The 19,810-nt window shown below is 48.2% G+C and overlaps 1 protein-coding gene across 4 annotated transcripts; it reads left to right on the forward strand.

The window, feature by feature from the left end:
- The first annotated feature begins 811 nt into the window (after positions 1 to 811).
- On the forward strand, positions 812 to 19,511 carry atp6v1ab (ATPase H+ transporting V1 subunit Ab). Of its 4 annotated transcripts, none has more exons than XM_088920720.1 (15): positions 812 to 986; positions 8,395 to 8,491; positions 10,071 to 10,199; positions 10,928 to 11,142; positions 11,277 to 11,414; positions 11,739 to 11,890; positions 12,850 to 13,012; positions 13,394 to 13,502; positions 14,587 to 14,709; positions 15,196 to 15,310; positions 15,719 to 15,782; positions 15,973 to 16,176; positions 16,713 to 16,807; positions 17,475 to 17,646; positions 18,070 to 19,511. In XM_088920720.1, the coding sequence occupies exons 2-15, from the start codon at positions 8,410 to 8,412 to the stop codon at positions 18,160 to 18,162; spliced, it is 1,854 nt and encodes a 617-aa protein (XP_088776846.1). In that variant the 5' UTR covers positions 812 to 986; positions 8,395 to 8,409; the 3' UTR covers positions 18,163 to 19,511. The 4 variants fall into 4 exon arrangements, with proteins under 4 accessions (XP_088776846.1, XP_088776849.1, XP_088776847.1 ...); XM_088920723.1 differs by lacking the exon at positions 812 to 986 and adding an exon at positions 1,567 to 1,587; XM_088920721.1 differs by lacking the exon at positions 812 to 986 and adding an exon at positions 5,017 to 5,235.
- The last annotated feature ends 299 nt before the right edge of the window (positions 19,512 to 19,810 follow it).

A 19,810-nucleotide genomic window follows, 5' to 3' on the forward strand; every position in this document is an offset into this window, starting at 1 on the left:
GCGGGGACCCCAAAACCGCCTGCCCGTCCCCCAGCGCCACCCTGACGCGGTTTGCGACCGGTTTTCAGTGCGTGAAAATATTTTAAAAACGGGATTCGATTAATCTCTGAATTTAACGGCTGTTTTTTTTAAAAAAACGTCCAAAGGCCGTGACCTTTGACTCGCGCCGACGTTTCCGTTTTCGATTAAAATATTTTAACGGCCGCATTTAAAATAATAAATAGATTGCGAGGAAAATTTGACACTATGGTTAAATGTTAAAAACCATTTGAGTTGAACTGAAGGAAAATATATAATCCAACATCGAATCGAATAGATCACGTGACCAGAAAACACGCCCCCCCGTAATATATCTGAATATTTCTTTACGCAATTATGGAAATGAATGAACTAACTAATCTGTTATTTTACTGACAGGCTATCTATTAATAACGACTGTTGGTACCTTCAATGGCAATTATTCAAAAACAGTTTTCGAGTATACTAACGTTATTATAAATTTGGTACGCCGGTTACGGGTTAATATTTTAAAAAAAATATTTTGGTAAGATAATGACTCCCTACATGAGACGCATATTTTTGAATAGTTAAAACCTAAGTACATCATCCCTTATGAATAATAATAGTGTTTTAGTTATTCAAATTATTTTATCAGGAACCAAACTGGATAACACGCGCTCGATAAAGTTCCTCCAATATCCCATAATGCTGTTTTCCTTCAATTTGACGGAGGGTGCGAATTATGTAGGGGAAGTGACGAAACTGGGCCTATGTCATCTCCATCTTGGCTCTAGACACGGCATAGCTTAGCGGTGCAGCCCAGCATCCAGTTTTGAGCCAGGATGGTGTCAGTTTCCTCTCCTGTGGAAGGGGTAGTTCAGCCTGCGGTGAATGAAGTCAGCTGACTCCCCGATCTCTCGCTTTGCTGACAAGTTCCTAGCTGGAGGAGGGAGAGAAAAAGCTTTAAATAATTTCGTTTCTCGAAGGTAACGTAACAGTATTTGACTCTTTAATCACTCTTTTGTGTGTGTTTAGCCGGTTTATTGTGGTGCTGCGTGTCTTAAATTAAATTTTCAATGAAATGCAGATTGTAAGTCGGTAGCAGACCTATGCGCCGCTGAAATGACAGACTGGACAGCTGATCCATATGTGCAAAATAAACACTGCGGGTTTCTGATATGAATAAATTAAAACAATTTTCATTTCATGCCGCTTCGTGCGTCAGTACTGTCACAGGTCTTCGTTTTTTTTTGTTTTTTTTTAGCTATCGAAACCATCCTCGGCCACCATTGCATTGTACGGCAGTTGCGAAAAAAAATAATTGAAAACAAAATGCAACATCGGTCCTTCAATCGTATTAAAACATCCTAAACGAACTGTAGTCCAGTAAGCGTCTGAATTATTAGTACACATACTTTCATATCGGCAAGCATGTTGTGCTCGTCAGATGGGGACTCAGTGTGATATACCGTATTATGAAATAATTTTAGATTAAGCTTTTTCTAGAAACGCGAATATCTGAGCGATCAATTACAGAGCCGATCGTATTTTTGAAGTGTAAAGATTCGAGTTCACTGCGCAACAAAGGTTTGTTCGTGGGTGCAAACGTGTTTTCGGATGCATTGCTGGTAAATAACGCTGGCCTTGCGAAGGTTTCAGTTTTCGAGGAATAGGAATAATTGCACTGCGGAAAGATGTCTCAGGTTAATAATGTGTTGCGTGTTGACGTCGATGGACGATAGCTAACGTATCCTGACGGGTGTTGTTAAGGCGAAGTACCCTAGACTAGATTTTGTTGAACAGATTCAGACTTCAGAGGTATTGGTCTGTTTTACGGTACTGAACTGTAGCGGTGACCGTCTCTTTCCCCGTGTATGCATTTACAGTAATTGCCTTCGCTCTGTCGAAGAGTTGGCTCGTCTTAACAAATGTGTATTAGACACGATCGACACGTCATGTGATCGAGTCAGCAGACCGGGCGAAATTTTCCGAAGGGCGCTCAGCATCTTTATGGGGTGTCTGGAGTGGGGCTGGGTGTACAGTGTTCCGTAACAGATATATGGGGGTCCATCATATGACGGGCGGTATCAGAACTGCATTCTGCGATGCTCCCCTAAAATGTATTCTATGATCTGACGTAGAAAACGGAGTGATCTATTATAAATGATGTATTGTATTGGAGTCCATTTGTATCATCTGATCGGTTTAGCAGTTTTGTAATCTTGTTTTACATAAAAGTGGTGTGAATATTGTAAGGGTGATGTGCCCTGAGTATGGTCTTCCATTCCAGGTGATGCCGGATAAGGCAGGGGTTCCCAATTTTGCTTTTGGGGTTCCCCCACACCTGCTGGCTCTCTTTCCAGATGGGCTCTCGTTTGCACAGTAGGACCCTTGCTGTAATAGTAGAACTCTTTGACTTGGCATACAGGAGTGCCTGCTGTTCTTCGTCTCAAATGCACTGGCCTCTAGTTCCTGTTTCACTGCTCATTCAGAAGAGGCCGACCGGGCTGACTTTGTCTGTGCCCTTGAGGACTCTCAATACTCCCTTAAGTCACCTGCCCTGTTCATTTCATGTGGTGATGGTTTAGCATCGCTGACGGCAAGCTGGACAGAGACTTCAGGGTGCTCGTTGAGCCTCGTGCGCTGTGACGCAGCGGGACTGCTCAGCGTGCTTGTGAGCTCCAGAGTGACAGAACCTCGGCTGGGTGGGTTTGTGGTAGGGGAGCACGGCGGTGAGTCAGTCTCACGACGAACCTAATTTCAGAACCTGCGTTGCTACGAGCCAATGCCTTTTTTTATATACAGTAGGAATGCTTCAAGAGCATGTGCTAACTACCCTCCTGTGAATGAAGTATAAGCAGTTTTCAGGGATATTTGCATAAAGTTCGGGATGGTTCAAAGATCCCGATTTTAATTTTACACTTCTGGCACTACTGTGCTTTGATGTGGAGTGTTAGTGAACTGCGGTGGGTTTGACGGAAAGTCAGTGGAAACTATCTGTAAGTGAGTCAGAGCCGTGAATGAGAAGGTGACTCTGATGCATTGTTCCATTTTGGAAGTTCCTTTAATGTTTCTTTCTGTTATAGCATGATCCTATGCAGTTGTTCCACTGCCATGTAATCACTATCTTGTGAGTCAGTGCATAGGTCTGGATTGGATAAACAAAGGTCCCCCTTTAGGTCTAATGATGGCCTGAGGGGTCCGAAGCTGCTGGCCGAAGCTCCTGCACATGTTCATCTGCACCAGCTTGTATTTGTGCCGCAAAATCTGCGCAAACATGCTGATCTTGGGCAAAGCCTCCAAGTAAACGTCTTATAAGGTGCTTAACAAAGCAGACAACAATACTGTTCCACCGGCCAAGATGCAGGGATAGACACAGGGTCACCACAACCCTGGCCAGGAATAAACTGCTTTTTGCAAAAGCATAGACAGATAGACAGTAAAGTGACTTCACTTGAGGAAGGAGAGTAAGTGCTGGTATTTCTGAACACATGGTGTCCAGAGTTGTAATGCATGTAATGGCAGGTCTGGTATATAACAAAGAGGTCAGCTTCCTGATCCTCCGCTAGCTGATCGAGTGCGGCAGGGTGGATGGAGAAATGGCTGTGATGGGTTCTTGTAATGGATTGCAGTCCAGGAAGTGCAGGCTTGCATGTGGCAACATGGGGAAATCTGTCGCTTAACCAGGACTTTCTGTTCTCTTTTGTCGTCAGTTGTCTGCCGAGCTGTGGTAACTGCTGTTGTTCTTTTTTGCAGTTTTGACAGATATGACCAGGCATGCATGTGAAGCTGTGAAGGATCAATTGGGCTGTTCTGCTTAATGAGGGCTTCTCTTCTTGTGAGCTGTAGGCAGGGAAAGAAAAGAATGTCCCGGTCCGAGTGTCATAAATCTGAGTGTGGCAGTACTGTGGGAGGGGGTGTGCAGAAAGAGGGGTGATTCTCTTGTGCTTTAGGTATCGTCCTGCAGGGGTCACAGCCCCTCCTACATTTCATTCCAGCCCCTCTTTGAACAATGGTCATTTTATAGCGTTTCTCATCCCAAGGCGTTTGAAAGCTCTCTACAAAATGGTGGGGTCCACCTCATCCACCATTAAAGTGCAGCTCCCATGCGGTTGGCGTCTGCAACTTATCGACACAGAAGATCAGGTGGAGGAGCGAGAAACTGCTTCTCCAGTTGAACTAGGAGTAAAATCTAAGGACAGGTTGTACAGGTCTAGACTGGAGTTGAGCCAGAGTATCAGGGGTTAATGACCCTTTATGAATTTTAATGCTTAATGAATTTTTAATGGCCAAGCAGTCTGGACCTTTGCTTTAATATTTCATCTGAAGGAATGGATGCATCTCCTACAACATGGTGTCTCCCTGTCAGCGTCCTGGGGAACAGGTTTGAAAAGCGCCACCTACTGGTCCGCCGGCACCACATACAGGTTTTTTCTTGGTGGCCTCCTATCCCAGTACGGACCAGGCCCAGCCTTGTTGAGCTTGTGAGATCTGGGGAGACACCGCTGTCTGGACTAAAAATGTTGCTGAACTGGTCAAAACAAGTCCTCCTCCCCAGACCTCACCATCCAGTTCTTGCTTAATTGCGATTATGATATAACACAGTGACTTGGAGTTTTCAGTGCTTCTGTTTTTGATGATTTTAAAAAATGTTAAGTGCTTTGTAACCATATTTAAAAAGCGTACTTTACTCATCTCGCTTACGACCCAGAGGCCTCTTAAACCAAAGAGCAGTGATTATGATTACAGGTTACTTGTGACTTGAACATACAGTAAACACCAAAAATGTGGGAGTCCCTGTGTCCCTGCTAAGCCTGTGAGACTGGGGCTTCAGGGGGCCTGGTAGTGTCCTTTGGTGATGCTGTCCCTCGTCCCCCTGTGGAAGGGCGAGAGGTCACAGGAGTGAGGGGAGGTGTCGAGGCCGAGGGCGATGCCTGGCTGTGAGGAACGGGGCCCGTGGCTGTTGGGGACACCGAGGGAGGAGCCGGTAGCGCTGGCGTTGAGCAGCGTCAGTGCAGAGGGGAAGAGCTCCAGATTGTGGGGGGGGAGTCTGATCTTGAGTGGGATGCGAGAGCTCAGATTAGTCAGCGGGTCAGCTGACAGTGTGTGTGTGTGCACGCGCTGTGTGATCCCCTGCTGTTGCTGCGGCTGCAGTCGCATCTTCCTCGGAGCAGCGGCTCTGCGTTTCCCAGGGAAAGGCTGGGAATTCAGCCGCGCTTCATTATACGGCTCCAGGTAAGAACCAGGCACAGGGCCCCAACCAAGCGCGGTTTAGCTGACAGAGTATTTTTAACACAGATCTTGTGGTGGTGCGCTGCAATCGTCTTTTTTTTTTTTTACATTGTGCTTTTGCTCTGAGAGGCCCAGCATTTTTGTCACGTCCCTGTGAACAGGGTTATGCTCCGTGCTATAAATGCAGAATCGTTGGGGAAAAAATGGAACTTTAAACAAATGAGAGGCGTCGGAGGCATGAGCCGCTGGTCACCTTGCCGGGAGAATGGCTGCGTGGCGCTGGAGTGATGCGCTGGCGCTGCGTCTGTGCGGCAGGCCTGGATTGGAGCACGCAGGTGCCTGCTCGGAGGGGCTCCCCGCTCCTGGACTCTGTTCAGATCTGTCTGTTGGTGTACGTCTCCCTGTTTGACTGCTCCGTCAGTCATCTGGTTTTGTTTTATTTAGCGATTACCAGGTGGATGGGTGTGCATAACATACTGCGAAGCACTAGAATACCAGAAAAGAGTCGTGGGAGTCCGCAGCCTGGTTTTTCTGTCTTTTGATTCGATGTTGGATCATTTTTTGGAATGCTAGCCAAGTATTATTGTTGCTAAATGGTATCTTTTGATGCCTGAATAAATAAGACTTCTTTAAATCAAAAGCAACTATTTAAATGGAAAGAGGCAGTGAGTCACCCGTTAGCAATACTGGTTTTTATTTACTCGGTTCTGACGGTGGATTTTTACAGTACAGTGCTTTTGTAGTAAATGCAGTCTAATTCGCCAACATCTTAAAAATGGATGGTGTGTATTGCCTAAGAAGTCTTCATTGAGATAAAAAGGTTGTATTGATTACTGGATCTGAACTACCTATACAGTATTTTGTTTTTTATTACTCTGTTGCTGGGAGACATTTGCAAGACTACATTAACCAGATTGAAAAGCTTTTGCCATATCGCAAGGTCTGTTCTCTCTTTTTCTTTATATACAAGCAGAAACTGTGTAATCTGATAGCGAAAGCTGGATCTCTCACCTCTCCTGGTCTGTCATGTGTTGTATAGGAAACAACAGTATTCAGTTTACAAAACCAGTTGCTGAAATCCAGCTCCAGCCTCATTTCTTGAGCTGTGTCTGTATACTTTGTGTACTGTTGCAGTCGGACTCTTCTGGGTAAGTGCTTACCTCGGTCTTCTCCTGTTCTTGTAGTTTAATCACGACCAGCAGGGATGAAGCTGGTGAATCAAACTGTTGTTTTTTTCTTAAAGGATGAATGGCAATCTGTGAGGTGCTGTAAAATTTTTCAGGCTCCATTTCTTAACAATCAAAAAATGAACAGTATCTGCAGTAAAAAACTGGAACTTCGCTTATCGCAGGATGTGCATCTGCTCCTTGTGTTGCAAGTAATAATAAAGTAAGGTACAGCAACAACATATAGGACTGAAAGATCTTGTGAATATGCAGGTTAAGTCATTCTCGGCTTTGTTTTTTGTCAAACAAGTCCATTAATATGTTTAGAGATTTGTTACTGTGGCTTCCCCTGTGTGTTTCAGTTTGGGGGTTCCCCTGTGGTGGACCTGGATGAGAGCAGTGAGCTGTCAGTTCACAGTGCCACCCTGCCATCCTATCCTGATTTTGCATGGCCCTGCTACCTTTCTCAAGGCAGTGCGAATGGGGGAGGGGAGGGCAGGAAGGGGTCTCCCCATTAGGGGGGGTGGTGAAAGGCTGGGGCGCTGGCCTGAGCTGTATCTCACGGTGTCGTGGGTGGAAGCATGTAAGGTCATTGTTTCACATGGGCTGGTCCAGAATGGGCTTCTTCATCCACACATTACAGAAACTTCACATTTCTTCAGATCTTGATAGTGGATAGAAAATGCTATATGAAATTGAGGTACTCTTCCAGATTTGGTTAAGTTTATCAGCGAAGGCTACAGAAGCCATAGACTATGTCTAAATCTTCCTGAATGTAATTGAAGAATGATGAGAATGAACAAAGATCTTGAATATGACTCATCTTGATGACGTGCATGTCATCAAGATGACGTGACGTCTGTACGTGCATGTATAAAAATGTTCCATGCATGTAGCAAAAATAAAATTCTGGACAGAAGACTGGAAACGGTGAGCCTCAAGAATCCGTTCTTGGAAAAACCTCCTACCTACTCAAGGAAGAACCTTGACGCTTATGTTGACACCTCATTTATGTCTTGTAGGCTCTTGTCTAGAAGCAGTAAAGCCAATGGGAATTTTATGATTTAAAGTTAAAATTGTAGGAAGAATTGAAAATTAAGAATTAAAATTGTATTAGTCTCGAAAAGAACCCCATTCATATATTTCTCAATGGTATAGACAGAGATAACCCATAGACTACTGAGTCAACAATGAATCACGAAACAGGACACACATGGAAACTATGAGGAATTTAAAATTGACAATAGGGGACATATTTAAGTGTCTAAAATGCAAAGGGAGGTACAGTAGGGATCTGGAACAAGCTGCCCAGTCATGTTGAAGTCAATACGCTGGCTTCCTTCAAGTACCATCTGGATGAGATTCTCTGATTCATTAGCTCTAAGCAGCCAAATGAGTTAGATGGTCAGAATAGCCTTATTGCATCGAGCTTTGTTGCTCTTTTTTTATTAGGAATTTGTCTTTTCGTATACCCCAGCTCACTCTCCATGAGACAAACCGACAGAGAGAGAAGCTGGGGGTCAGAGCGCAGGGTCAGCCATTTATACGGCGCCCCTGGAGCAGCTGGGGTTAAGGGCCTTGCTCAGGGGCCCAACGGAGTAGGATTCCTCTGCCGGCTGCGGGATACAAACCGGCAACCTTCCAGCCACAGGCGCAGATCCTGAGCCACAGAGCCACCGCTCCGTAAACTAACTGTTAAACTAGCTGCCCTGTGTTCTGAGTTCTGTGGGCTTCAGCCAGTCGCAGGCAGTTTAGAGGGGACAGCAGTGCCTGAAACCAGACTGAAGCAGGAGTGCTGCAAAAATACAAACACGGATGCAGAAGGATGTTGTGTATAAAAACACTGTGACCTGTTAGTTTTGGAATCATATAGGCTACGTTAGAGAAACGGGTAGATTTATTTCTCCCTGTTACACTGCAGCGAAGTGAGACTCTGCTGAGCTGTGGCACCACTGATTTTTTTTTTTAAATTCCATTTATTCCTTTTATGTTCCAGATTTAAAAAACCAGGATGGATTTCTCGAAGCTGCCCAAGATCCGCGATGAAGAGCGGGAGAGCGAGTTTGGATACGTGCATGGGGTGTCGGGACCTGGTCAGTCGCTTTTCTTTTCGGCTTGTCTCGGGTGTGGCAGTGTAACTGACTGCAGGATCAGCCTGCTCCTGCCCGCGCCCAAAGACAAATCAGCAAAACTAAACGGCTCACATTCACGAAAATCATATTGATTGGATGAAATAATGTTGCTTTATATGCAAAAACCTCTGTGATTAATGATTACAATAATACAGCGATCCAATTAAAAATACTGAAGTTAATATGTTGAAATGAGCCTGTATTCTGTCTGTTTACTGCGATGGGAGGCTCGTTTGCTTGAGCCTCCTTTCTTCCATGCAAAAACACCCCCCAAAGAAAAACCCAACTTTTTATTTGTGATCTTTGTAGCAGGTCAAAGTTCTGATGTAATCTGATGTAATCTGGACCTAACGCAGTATAAAGTAGGCTTGATCATCGCTTAGTTTTAGAACTCCAGCTTCTAATACTGCATTAGATGTAGCCAACAGGACAGTTTGTTCTCGTTTATGCAAAAAGATTGGTAATGAATATTTAGAGTCACTGTAGGTTCTGCCTCACTATAGGAAAGCAGGTTGGGCAGGTACAGTACCCACTGGCTGGATCATTCTTGGAGGCTGATATTTAACAGTAAAATTATTTTTTCCTCCCCTTTGTCAGGTTTATATTTTTTGCTCCCGATTTGTCCTGTTAAAGTTTTTATTCTTTGGTGACTGCCTAGCTGAAGAAATAAGCAAGCTAGAAAATAAAGAATGGTTGTGTTGTAGTCAATTGTACTGTAACTAATTCTAAGAATAATTTCAAAATTACATTTTAATCTGCAGCCGTGTTGCTGTAATTTTCAGTTTTCAACAACCTGCCGTATGACTGCAGACAGATGTAAATGGCCCTTGGTGTTTGGAATAAGGTAGTTGGCCAGTGCATCAAGTAAAATAACTTTGGTTAAGGCATTCTGCACTTCCATTTCAGTGATGATTCAGTGCTTTTATGTTTTCTCAGACACTCAATAGAGTGGTCATTAGGATCAGTGCTTGATTTGGGCCGGTACTTTCTGGTACAAAGTTATCTGTACATCTGACTTTATTTTTTTTGGTCCTTGACATCAGTCAACAGAGCTTAATACATTCCCTAACAACTCTGCCGTTTATTGTTTTAATCTTGTTTTACTCAAATTAATAAACCGTTAATCTGGTTATAATCTTTAGTACTGAACATTATAACATGGGTATGATGTTTAATCCTATACATTTATAACTTGAGCTAAGATGATAAAAAAAAATGACTGAGGTTGTTTCCCATGCAGTTATTTTGACGTTCCCTGGTCGAGTTTAGGAATGCGGTTTTCTCCACAGTGAAGTGAGGCAGATTTCCTTCTTTACAGTCTGTAACCAAAGACTGTGAGCATCTCAGTCCTGCTAGATTTGCCTGGCATTTAACTCATCAACAAGCCTGTTCCCTTTAAATATTTTACCAACGTGAAATTCTTTGTAGTCGGGGGGAGGGGATACCAGCCCTGCTTTTTCACTTCAGGTGCTCGTTAGCACGTTCTAGTTAATTGACGTTAACTGGCGGTGGCACCTGCTCCCCCTGTTTCTGCCGGCAGTGGTGACGGCCTCCAGCATGGCGGGCGCGGCCATGTACGAGCTGGTGCGCGTGGGGCACTGTGAGCTGGTGGGCGAGATCATCCGGCTGGAGGGAGACATGGCCACCATCCAGGTCTACGAAGAAACCTGTATCCTGACGAGAGGCCTGGCAGGCCCAGCGCAGCGGCTCGCTGACCCCATCGCCGCCGCTCTCCGGCACAGGTCACTCACACGCACGCACGCACGCACGCACGCACGCACGCACGCACGCACGCACGCACGCACGCACGCACGCACCCACGCACACCCGCTGGGGTCCACAGTCAGACCCTTCATTGACTTCATAATAGCAACATATTAATCTGAACTGTTTGTTCCCAGCTCTTAGACATGCTGGAGCTTGAACCGCTCTATTGTGTAAGTGGAAATCAAATGCCCAACCTGTGACTAGAAACAAAATGCAGATGTTGCTTCAATTGAAGCAGCTTCTTAGATCAGGTGAGGCTTCAGTGAGCTTATTTAAGGTGGGTTGCAATGAGCACCAGCAAGTGTGGGGGTCACCAGGGCCAGGGTTGGGAACCACAGATGCACATTTCCATGATGGCCAGAACCCAGCAGGTGCCCTAAGTCTCTTTAATTTGACGGCCAGGAGACTTTTGGAAAGAGTTAAACAGGTCCAGATCCAAGCAAATGTTCAGGTCAGTGAGGTCATGAACAGCAGAGGGAGAACAAAAAGCAGCTGTCACTGCAGCCCCCCCCCAGGACTGCAGTGGCTTAAGGCCTTTGAGGCATCAGCTTGGTCTTGTGCGAAGGTGGGTGGTGTGAATGTGGCCCGCGAGAGCTCTGGCATTCGCTTTCCTTAACCCCACCCCGCCAGCCGGCGTCTCGGTGGGGGACCCCGTCCTGCGCACGGGGAAACCCCTCTCGGTGGAGCTGGGGCCCGGCATCATGGGCTCCATCTTTGATGGGATACAGCGTCCCCTGAAGGACATCAACGATCTCACCAAGAGCATCTACATCCCCCGTGGCGTCAACATCAGCTCGCTGAACCGCGACATCAAGTGGGAGTTCACCCCCTTCAAGAACCTGAAGGTGAGGCTGTCTCTGGACGTTTATTGCCCCCCTCTACTCTCTTGCGTTCCTATGCAGCGAGTACAGCGAGTAGTGAGCACCGTTCTCAGCTTCCTGCCTCTCACTGCTCCTCCCTCTCCCCCCCCCCCGCGCAGGTGGGCAGCCACATCACCGGCGGCGATATCTACGGCCTGGTGTACGAGAACTCCCTCATCAAGCACAAGCTCATGCTGCCGCCGCGGAACAGGGGCACCGTCACCTACGTCGCGCCCCCGGGGCACTACGACATCTCGGTGAGTGATGACGCTGCCCCGGGGGGGGGGGGGAGGGGGCCTCCCCAGGCCCTCTCGGCTCGGTCACGCCATCGGGCTGCGTGTCGCTTAGGGCCTCTGTCGGCAAAGGCCGTTTCCCTTGCTGTTGCCATGGGGTAGCAGCGCCAGTGCAGGAGTAAACTCATCGCATAAGTCCTAAGCAAACATGTCCAGCGGGTAGGCTGCTCGTGCAGAATGCGGAGCTAGGAATGCGCCTGGCACCCCTGGGTGTCCAGCAGGCCCTTCCCTGCAGGCACTGACCGCTTTGTTTCTCCCCGCCTGCCTCTCCACTGCCCCCCCGCGCAGGACGTGGTACTGGAGCTGGAGTTCGAGGGCGTGAAGGAGAAGTTCACCATGGTCCAGGTGTGGCCGGTGCGACAGGTGCGCCCGGTCACTGAGAAGCTGCCCGCCAACCATCCCCTGCTGACTGGACAGAGGGTCCTGGACGCACTCTTCCCGTGAGTACCCAGCCAGTCCAGGTCACAGCGGTGCCACCTGGGAGATACTTGGCAGCCATTCTGCACCAGCAGCCCCACTCCACAGCAGGTCAGGTGGAGAAGTGAGAAATCGCTTCACCAGTCCAGTAAGAGGAGGGATTTAAGGTGGCCAGATTGTGCACGTCCAGACACTGGGGTTAACACCCCCATACTTCTGGATGTTACCAGGGGTGACGCAGTTCCTGCAGCACTGTGACCCCCTATCCTCATACTGGGGCATTGTGTTGAAAATGTTGGGTCTGCTGGGGGTGGGGAGCCCCCTACTGGTTGTCCAGCACTACTACCACCTGCAGCCTGATTTTCCTCAGGCGGTATCCTGTTCCTGAGATCAGACTACCGGGTGCTAGGTCTGCTGTGATACAAATACAGGTCATATTGAAACTGCCGTTGCTCTAACAAAGCCAAGACGCCCATGCCAGGACTTATAGTATAGTTGTTATAACAAGCTTTGCTGGCATATAAAGTTTGGATATGGATGAAGCTGTTTTATCATACAACTACAGTAGTGTGGCAAAAAATGCAGACTTAAAGCAGACTGTTAGTTTGTAGAGCCCCTTCATTGTACCTTTCATTTTCATTTTGACTAGGACTAGCTTTGTTTAGTCAGAGTAATGGGGATTGTAGCAGAGCACATGCAACAGGACTGGCATGATCAGGAGTGTCCCAGCGGTGCAATCCATTCCTATGACAGTACAGTGGGCTGGTTGCATCAGATGTTGTACGCTTGTAAAAGCAGAAACAAGCTGGCAATTCTTACAGCCTGGAGAATACAGTTGAGTTAGGAGCACAGGTAGCCACCTTGGGCTATTTGTGAGGATCACTTTTTTATATATCCGGCTTGCACAGTGTGTGCATTGTCAGCAGCACGCCTTGGAGGTGAAAGGTCAGAGGTGAAAGGTTGTCACTCTCTCTGGGTGCAGGTGTGTGCAGGGCGGCACCACCGCCATCCCAGGAGCCTTTGGCTGCGGCAAGACCGTCATCTCGCAGTCGCTGTCCAAGTTCTCCAACAGCGACGTCATCATCTATGTGGGCTGCGGGGAGCGTGGGAACGAGATGTCGGAAGTGCTGCGCGACTTCCCCGAGGTCAGGCCACCCGGAAACTGTCCGGCAGCCCGAGCCCTGGGCTTCCGCGTCGCCGTCTTCAGGGAATACAGTCTCTTTACGCTGCAGCCCTGCTCAGAAAATAGTACTTTAAGTTCTTTCCATTGCTTGCATTCAAGAGGATTTTGAGAAAACATGTAGCGGTATCTGTGAATGCTACAGCATGGTATTTGGTTCATTGCATGACTAGGAATAGAGTAATAAAATAATATGATGTTAGGAAAAATAAAATGCAATGAAGAACTGGTTCCGTGTTCTCCAATTGTTCATTCGAGCCTTTAGTTTAAAGTTAACCGGCTAAGTTGTTTGATGACTAATATGACTAAATCTAATGCATGCTTTCTTTTCCTGTGGTGCTTTTAGCTGACAATGGAGGTAGATGGGAAGGTGGAAAGCATCATGAAGAGGACAGCGCTGGTTGCCAACACCTCCAACATGCCTGTGGCCGCCCGAGAAGCCTCCATCTACACAGGTACACGGCATCCAATCACAACCGAGCTTCCATCTACACAAGTACACGGCATCCAAACACAACCCAGCATCCATCTCCACTGGTACACGACATCCAATCGCAACCCAGCATCCATCTCCACTGGTACCCAGTAGCCAGCTGCAAGCAGTGACAATCTCCACATCCAATTATAACCAACCTTAAACTACACCGCTACACAGTAAGGGGTAAAGGTTTATTCCATGCCGAAAGGAAAGAGACATGACTTTTCATTTGTGGAGCCTTCTTCAGGTGCGTAAAAGCTCCACAGCTGAAACGTTGCATCTCTTTTCTTTTCATTTCAGCAGGGAATTAACCTTTACCTGTCCCTTTGCAGCCTACACACGCTGACGCAGCTCCCTACTTGAACGTCTGCTGCACAGTAGCAGTGTGTATAGGTGCACAATATCCAGTAATACCCAGCCAATGCCACTGGCTTACTGCTGCCAGTCACTGCCTTATTCTTCCACATCTAATACTGCTTATGCTTATGAGAATAAGTTTCCAGAATGGCTTTCCAGAGAGATTTCTTTTCATGGAAATAATTTTTCCCTTGATCATAAACAAACCCAACATGTTCATCTGTCTTTTAAAGGCACCTATGTAGCTGTTAGAATTTCTGTTGATTGATTTATTGGTTGCTTTCCTGAATAAGGCACCTGCTGAGCACATTAAGAATAATAGCCTGTTTAAAGGTAAATCGGGCGTTTCTAGTGGTTTAGACACAGGTGCAGTTATACCACCGTGCCAGTAGGTGACGAAAAACCCTCATAAGGCATGGTTTTTGAGAGTGGAAGTACCAGTAGGTCTTTGTTTCTAGTTAATGTCTTTTGCCTGAAAAACAGAGCAGTGCATATGGTCACAAGCTATGGCCGCAGTATGAATATGCAAAAACACACACGGTGGCACTTGTTCATTCATCAGTTTAGTGCAGCTCAGTCTCGGGCCTCCAGTGTGGAAGGTGCTGTGCGAAATCCTTGAAGCGGCCTGGCAGAGAGTCGTACGGTCGGGCTGCTTCCTGGGGTGTGACAGGAGGGTGAGTCCGTCTCTCTCGATACCCCCGCAGGGATCACGCTGTCCGAGTACTTCAGAGACATGGGCTACAACGTGAGCATGATGGCGGACTCCACCTCGCGATGGGCCGAGGCGCTCAGGGAGATCTCGGGGCGTCTGGCGGAGATGCCTGCTGGTGAGTCCGCTGCCCGCTCGCCGTGTGTGTATGGATCCCTCCCTTTAACTCTACCAGTCTCCAGGACAGTCTCCAAGCAGGGGCTGTATCATCTCATCACATTATCTTCCTGTGCTCTCTTTTTATGGGAAGACCTCTTCAGACCAGTCTTTATCGTGACAGTCTATGTTGTGATACGAGTCTGTGTTGTAAATGGTAAAAAGCAGTTGGATTTCAAAACTGTCCGCTGCCGTGATTCTGCATTAATGATGGGTCAGAGTCTGGCCCACAGCTTTCTAATAACCAGCTGTCGGGAGAAAGCTCTCTGTCTAGTTGAGCAATCCTAAGCACACAGAAGCACCCGCTTCATGCTGTTGGGCATGCTGCTCTGCAAAGCCGTGGCTGGTTCTGGTTCTGGTTCTGGGAGTCGGTTTGATCAGAACTGGAAGCGGAGGTGTTCTGTGGCCACCGCAGCCGCCTGTGAAACGTGTGCTCGCTGTTTTACAGACAGCGGCTACCCTGCCTACCTGGGCGCCCGCCTGGCCTCCTTCTACGAGCGGGCTGGCCGTGTCAAATGCCTGGGTAACCCGGAGAGAGAAGGCAGCGTGAGCATCGTGGGAGCGTAAGTGTACCCCCAAAAACTACAACTCCTCACTCTCATACAGCAGTGACGATTTTAGAGCGCCCCCTCACCCCCCCCCCAGGAGAGAAACTGGCACAGACCAGGGAACACGAGGAGAGCTGGCTATTCCAAGCTTTGCTGGGAGCGTCCAGTGGGTTAAGACCGTTCTTTCACAGGAAAGAAGGGTTGTTCATGTGAGCTTGTGTTTGATTTGTCGTCTCCTCTTGGGCTTGAAGGCAGTGGTTTCACGCTGACGCTCCATGGGAAAATTCTTATTGGAGATGCTGGATTAGAATTATCTCAACGTCACTGAAAAGACGCTGAATAATTTCCATTCATCCAGTGTGTGTAAAATCAGTGTGTGATTTTCAGCCCTGTGCTCTTGCTGAAGTTTGTCTTCTTTTTCAGTGTGTCGCCCCCTGGTGGCGATTTCTCAGACCCCGTGACGTCAGCCACTCTTGGTATAGTCCAGGTAATCATGCACAGCTCTCACATGCTCATTTTTCATAGAGGTTGCACATTTAAATGTGCAGTACCTATGGCCATTGGTTCACAATATCGTTTATCTGTGTTCTTTTATTGTTCGTGTTTATTTATCCTTTATTGTTCTCTCCGTCTCCCTGTTTTTCTCTCTGTCTTGCTCTTGACTTCTTAATTGAAAGGTGTTCTGGGGTCTGGACAAGAAGCTGGCTCAGAGGAAGCACTTCCCCTCTGTCAACTGGCTGATCAGCTACAGCAAGTACACACGGGCGCTGGACGAGTACTACGACAAGCACTTCCCCGAGTTCGTGCCCCTGCGCACCAAGGCCAAGGAGATCCTGCAGGAGGAAGAGGACCTGGCTGAGATCGTGCAGCTGGTGGGCAAGGTGAGCTGTGGGGGAGCCGAGCCGCTGGACAGCACCCCTTGGGTCGCTGGTCAGCGGGGAGAGAGGCCTCCAGGACCGAGCCGCTGGACAGCACCGCTTGGGTCGCTGGTCAGCGGGGAGAGAGGCCTCCAGGACCGAGCAGCTGGACAGCACCGCTTGGGTCGCTGGTCAGCGGGGAGAGAGGCCTCCAGGACCCCGAGCAATGGGGATGCCCTGTCATAGCAGTAAGACTCCCATTGCACAGCACTTGACTCCAGTCTGGACCACTCGCCCATGGAGCAGTGGATCCAGTGAGCCCTGTTGCACAGCTGCGATACAGACACAGGCTTAGTTGCGGTTCAGTCTCAGGGCAGCTCCTCATTCAGACTCCACCCCTTCTCCCAGGGGAAGGGGAGCCACCTGCAGCTGTTCTGAGGCCATTCCTGCCAGAGCCGACTACAGCCAGGGATCAGCCCCAGAAACCTTGGCATTGCTGTTCGCACAAATCAACACTGAGCATTTTTGTCGGCTTTTCTCACCTGGTTTTGTTTCTGTAGGCCTCTCTGGCAGAGTCTGACAAGATCACGCTGGAAGTGGCCAAGCTGATTAAAGATGACTTCCTGCAGCAGAACGGCTACACGCCGTATGACAGGTGAAGAATTGCCTTCCTCTTTGGCAGAACTTTAGTCTGGGTTTTTGGCCCATTTGTATGAGGGCATAAAACGTCGCAAAGGGAAAATTTGTGCCAGTTCATTTTTGGGGTACTGAATTATTGATTGGTCCCATTTTACATTTCTGAGCTCCTGCATGTGCAGTATATACTCCTTCCCAGGGGCTCTGTTCAGCTGAGGCTGGTCCTCTGCTCGTAACCTGGGACTGAAAGTGGGACAGTTTGGTGACCCTGCTGTTTATTCTGGAATACCCTTTCTAGGTCTCTTCAAGAGGCAGATTCCCTGACGGCTTTTAAATCTAAGCTTAAAATGCGCCTTTTTACTAGGAGCCATGTCTGCTTGTCTTACAGTTTGTCTTGTAGTTTCTTGTTCTATTATATTTATTTTTTATCATTACGTACAGCATCCCTGGGTTTGTAAGGGTGCTTTATGATTTTATTATTATTATTATTATTTTTGGAAAGTCCTGCAGCTGTTGGAATGGGTTAAGGGATGTTTGAGGATTGGTATAGACTTGGCTTGTGGTGCCATGCTTGCCCATTCTTGGTCAAGCATAGGTCTGCGGACACGTCCCTGTGCTGTTGTGAGCGGGCAGCGTCCACTGCGGCTCCCCGTCTCTTTACTCGCGTTCTGTCGCCCTCTCCTCAGGTTCTGCCCGTTCTACAAGACGGTGGGCATCCTTTCCAACATGATTGCTTTCTACGACATGGCGCGGCACGCGGTGGAGTCCACGGCGCAGAGCGACAACAAGGTCACCTGGGCCATGATCCGCGAGCACATGGGCGAGACGCTCTACAAGCTCAGCTCCATGAAGTTCAAGGTACCTCGCAGCAGGCGGCCCGGCACCTCTCCCGTGCCGTTTAACGTATTCTAACGCGTCGCGGGTCAAGTTGCACTACAAATCTGCGACTTTCTTGCGCGTGGGCTGGCGTCATGACCAACCCCTTGCACGGTGGACCTGAGCCCCTCCCATCTGGGCATTGATTTTCAACTGCCCAGATTCAAATGCAATAGAACCAAGTCATCTTTTAGTCCCACAGCTGTTAAGCTGCTCAATTTGGACAATTGACAGTTTGTCCCTTATTTGTTAAGGGGCTCGTGTTGTGTTAAAAGCGCTGTGCCGCCGTGTCTTTAACCTGCCTGCAAAGCGAAGTTCCCACCTGGGACAGTAAAGTAAGAGTTTCAGCGGGTAGAGGCCAGAGTGTTTGGTCCGGTGTAAACCATGCCTCCGGCTGTGTTCCAGGACCCAGTGAAGGACGGGGAGGCCAAGATCAAGGCGGACTACGCCCAGCTGCTGGAGGACATGCAGAATGGCTTCCGCAGCCTGGAGGACTAGCGCCCCCCGCAGGACAGCGCCGCGGGCGTCGGAGCTCCCAGTGCAGTGCAGTATTCCAGCAAAACAACACCCTGGTGTCTCCAACCCCCCCCCCCCAGCCGAACATTCCTAAACTCTTACTCTGTTAACCTTATAGAAATTTTTAAATTCTGTTGAGATTTGAAATTTGTTGAGTTGCCTTTATGTCGTGTGAAAGGATCATCGGTGTCTGAGGCCTGCTGTCCCGCCGAGGGGTGTGTCAGGGAGGCAGGGTCCAGCTCCGTGCGGCGTGCAGGCGGAGGAGGGGGCTGCAGGATGTGCCGTGAGCCCTGCCGTGTGCTCGGCAGGGCGCAGCGTGGCTCCATCTCGTACAGCCGAGCTCGCGAAACCCCACCGGCACGCAGCACGCGGCACGTGGAGGTCGAGGGGCGGGCGCCGCAGGGCGGCACAGCTGGGTGTGTCTCTTGCCCCAGGCCTGTCCCCTGCAGTCTCCACGCACGTCCATGGGGGAGGGATGAAGCACTGTTTCAGGCCACCGGGAGGAACACTTCGATACCTGCAGTGCTCGAATGCACAGGGGGACCTGAGGGCTCAGACAAAATAGTTTTAAAACCTGAAACTGTGAAACTTATTGAACATCTTCTCCAGTATGGCCAGAAGCACAGATGAGGCAAAACGGCCAGTTAGAAACAGGAACTAAATAAGGGGTCTAAAGGGTGTACTTGGCCACCTGGGTTGACCTTTAGTGGTCTGCTGCAGTGGCCATTGTCAGAAGTGTCCATTACCCCCCAGCACAGGCCCAGACAGGGACTGAGACACTGCAGTGCCTCATGTCCACCGCCCCTCTCTGCGGCTGTCCGCTGTCCTGCTCGTTGACCGCAGTCTGTGTCCACACAGCGTGCTCTCCCTCCCTCCCTCCCTCCAGTCCCTGTTCCAATTCAACATTGCGGTTCTGAAGCCCATTTAATCTCCAGCTCTGATTTCAAAACATTTCCATTTCTTTTTTTTACTTGGCGTTGCTATCATCTCATAGATCTAGTTGTAGATTTAAAAAAAAAAAAACAATGGATGTACTTATTGTTGATGTTCCTTCTATAAAGAAAAACAACTTAATAGTCATAACTTAAAAACTGCAGATGTTTCAAGTTTGAAACAAGGGATGGAACAGTTGTATATTTATTGCAGGCAGGCTACATAGGCCTGTTTGTGGTTCTGTATTTTCAGGTGTTTTTCTGTTTTTTTTTCACGGTTTAGTCAATCGTGTTTGCTGTGTGTGTGGTTGTGCGCTGAGGTGCACATTTTTCATGTCCTGTTCAGTGGTTCACGTGTTAAGTTGTTTGAGTCCCAAAGAATAAAGTGATCAGATCTAATTGGTTTGCCTGTTATTCCTGGCGTTGTGTTGTCATGTGTCCATGTTATGGAGAGCAGTTTCTACGGAAGACAAGTCTTTCCTGGAGCTATTGTGAGGGGTGAGCACCTGCTGTGCCCCCTGACAGACCGGGCAAAGAAAAGTAAAGGAAAACTGGGGGAATTAGACCAACAGCCCCACATCCAAGAGAGAGGAAAATTTGATTATCCTCTTTTGTGTTTTGGAAAAACACTTTCCAAGCAGCTGGAACTTCTGGTTAACACCTCATACATGACTGAAATCGTATTGCTAAAGTTTTTT

Source organism: Atractosteus spatula, chromosome 7 (genome assembly GCF_055471065.1).
Source record: "Atractosteus spatula isolate fAtrSpa1 chromosome 7, fAtrSpa1.hap1, whole genome shotgun sequence".
Lineage (NCBI taxonomy): Eukaryota > Metazoa > Chordata > Actinopteri > Semionotiformes > Lepisosteidae > Atractosteus > Atractosteus spatula.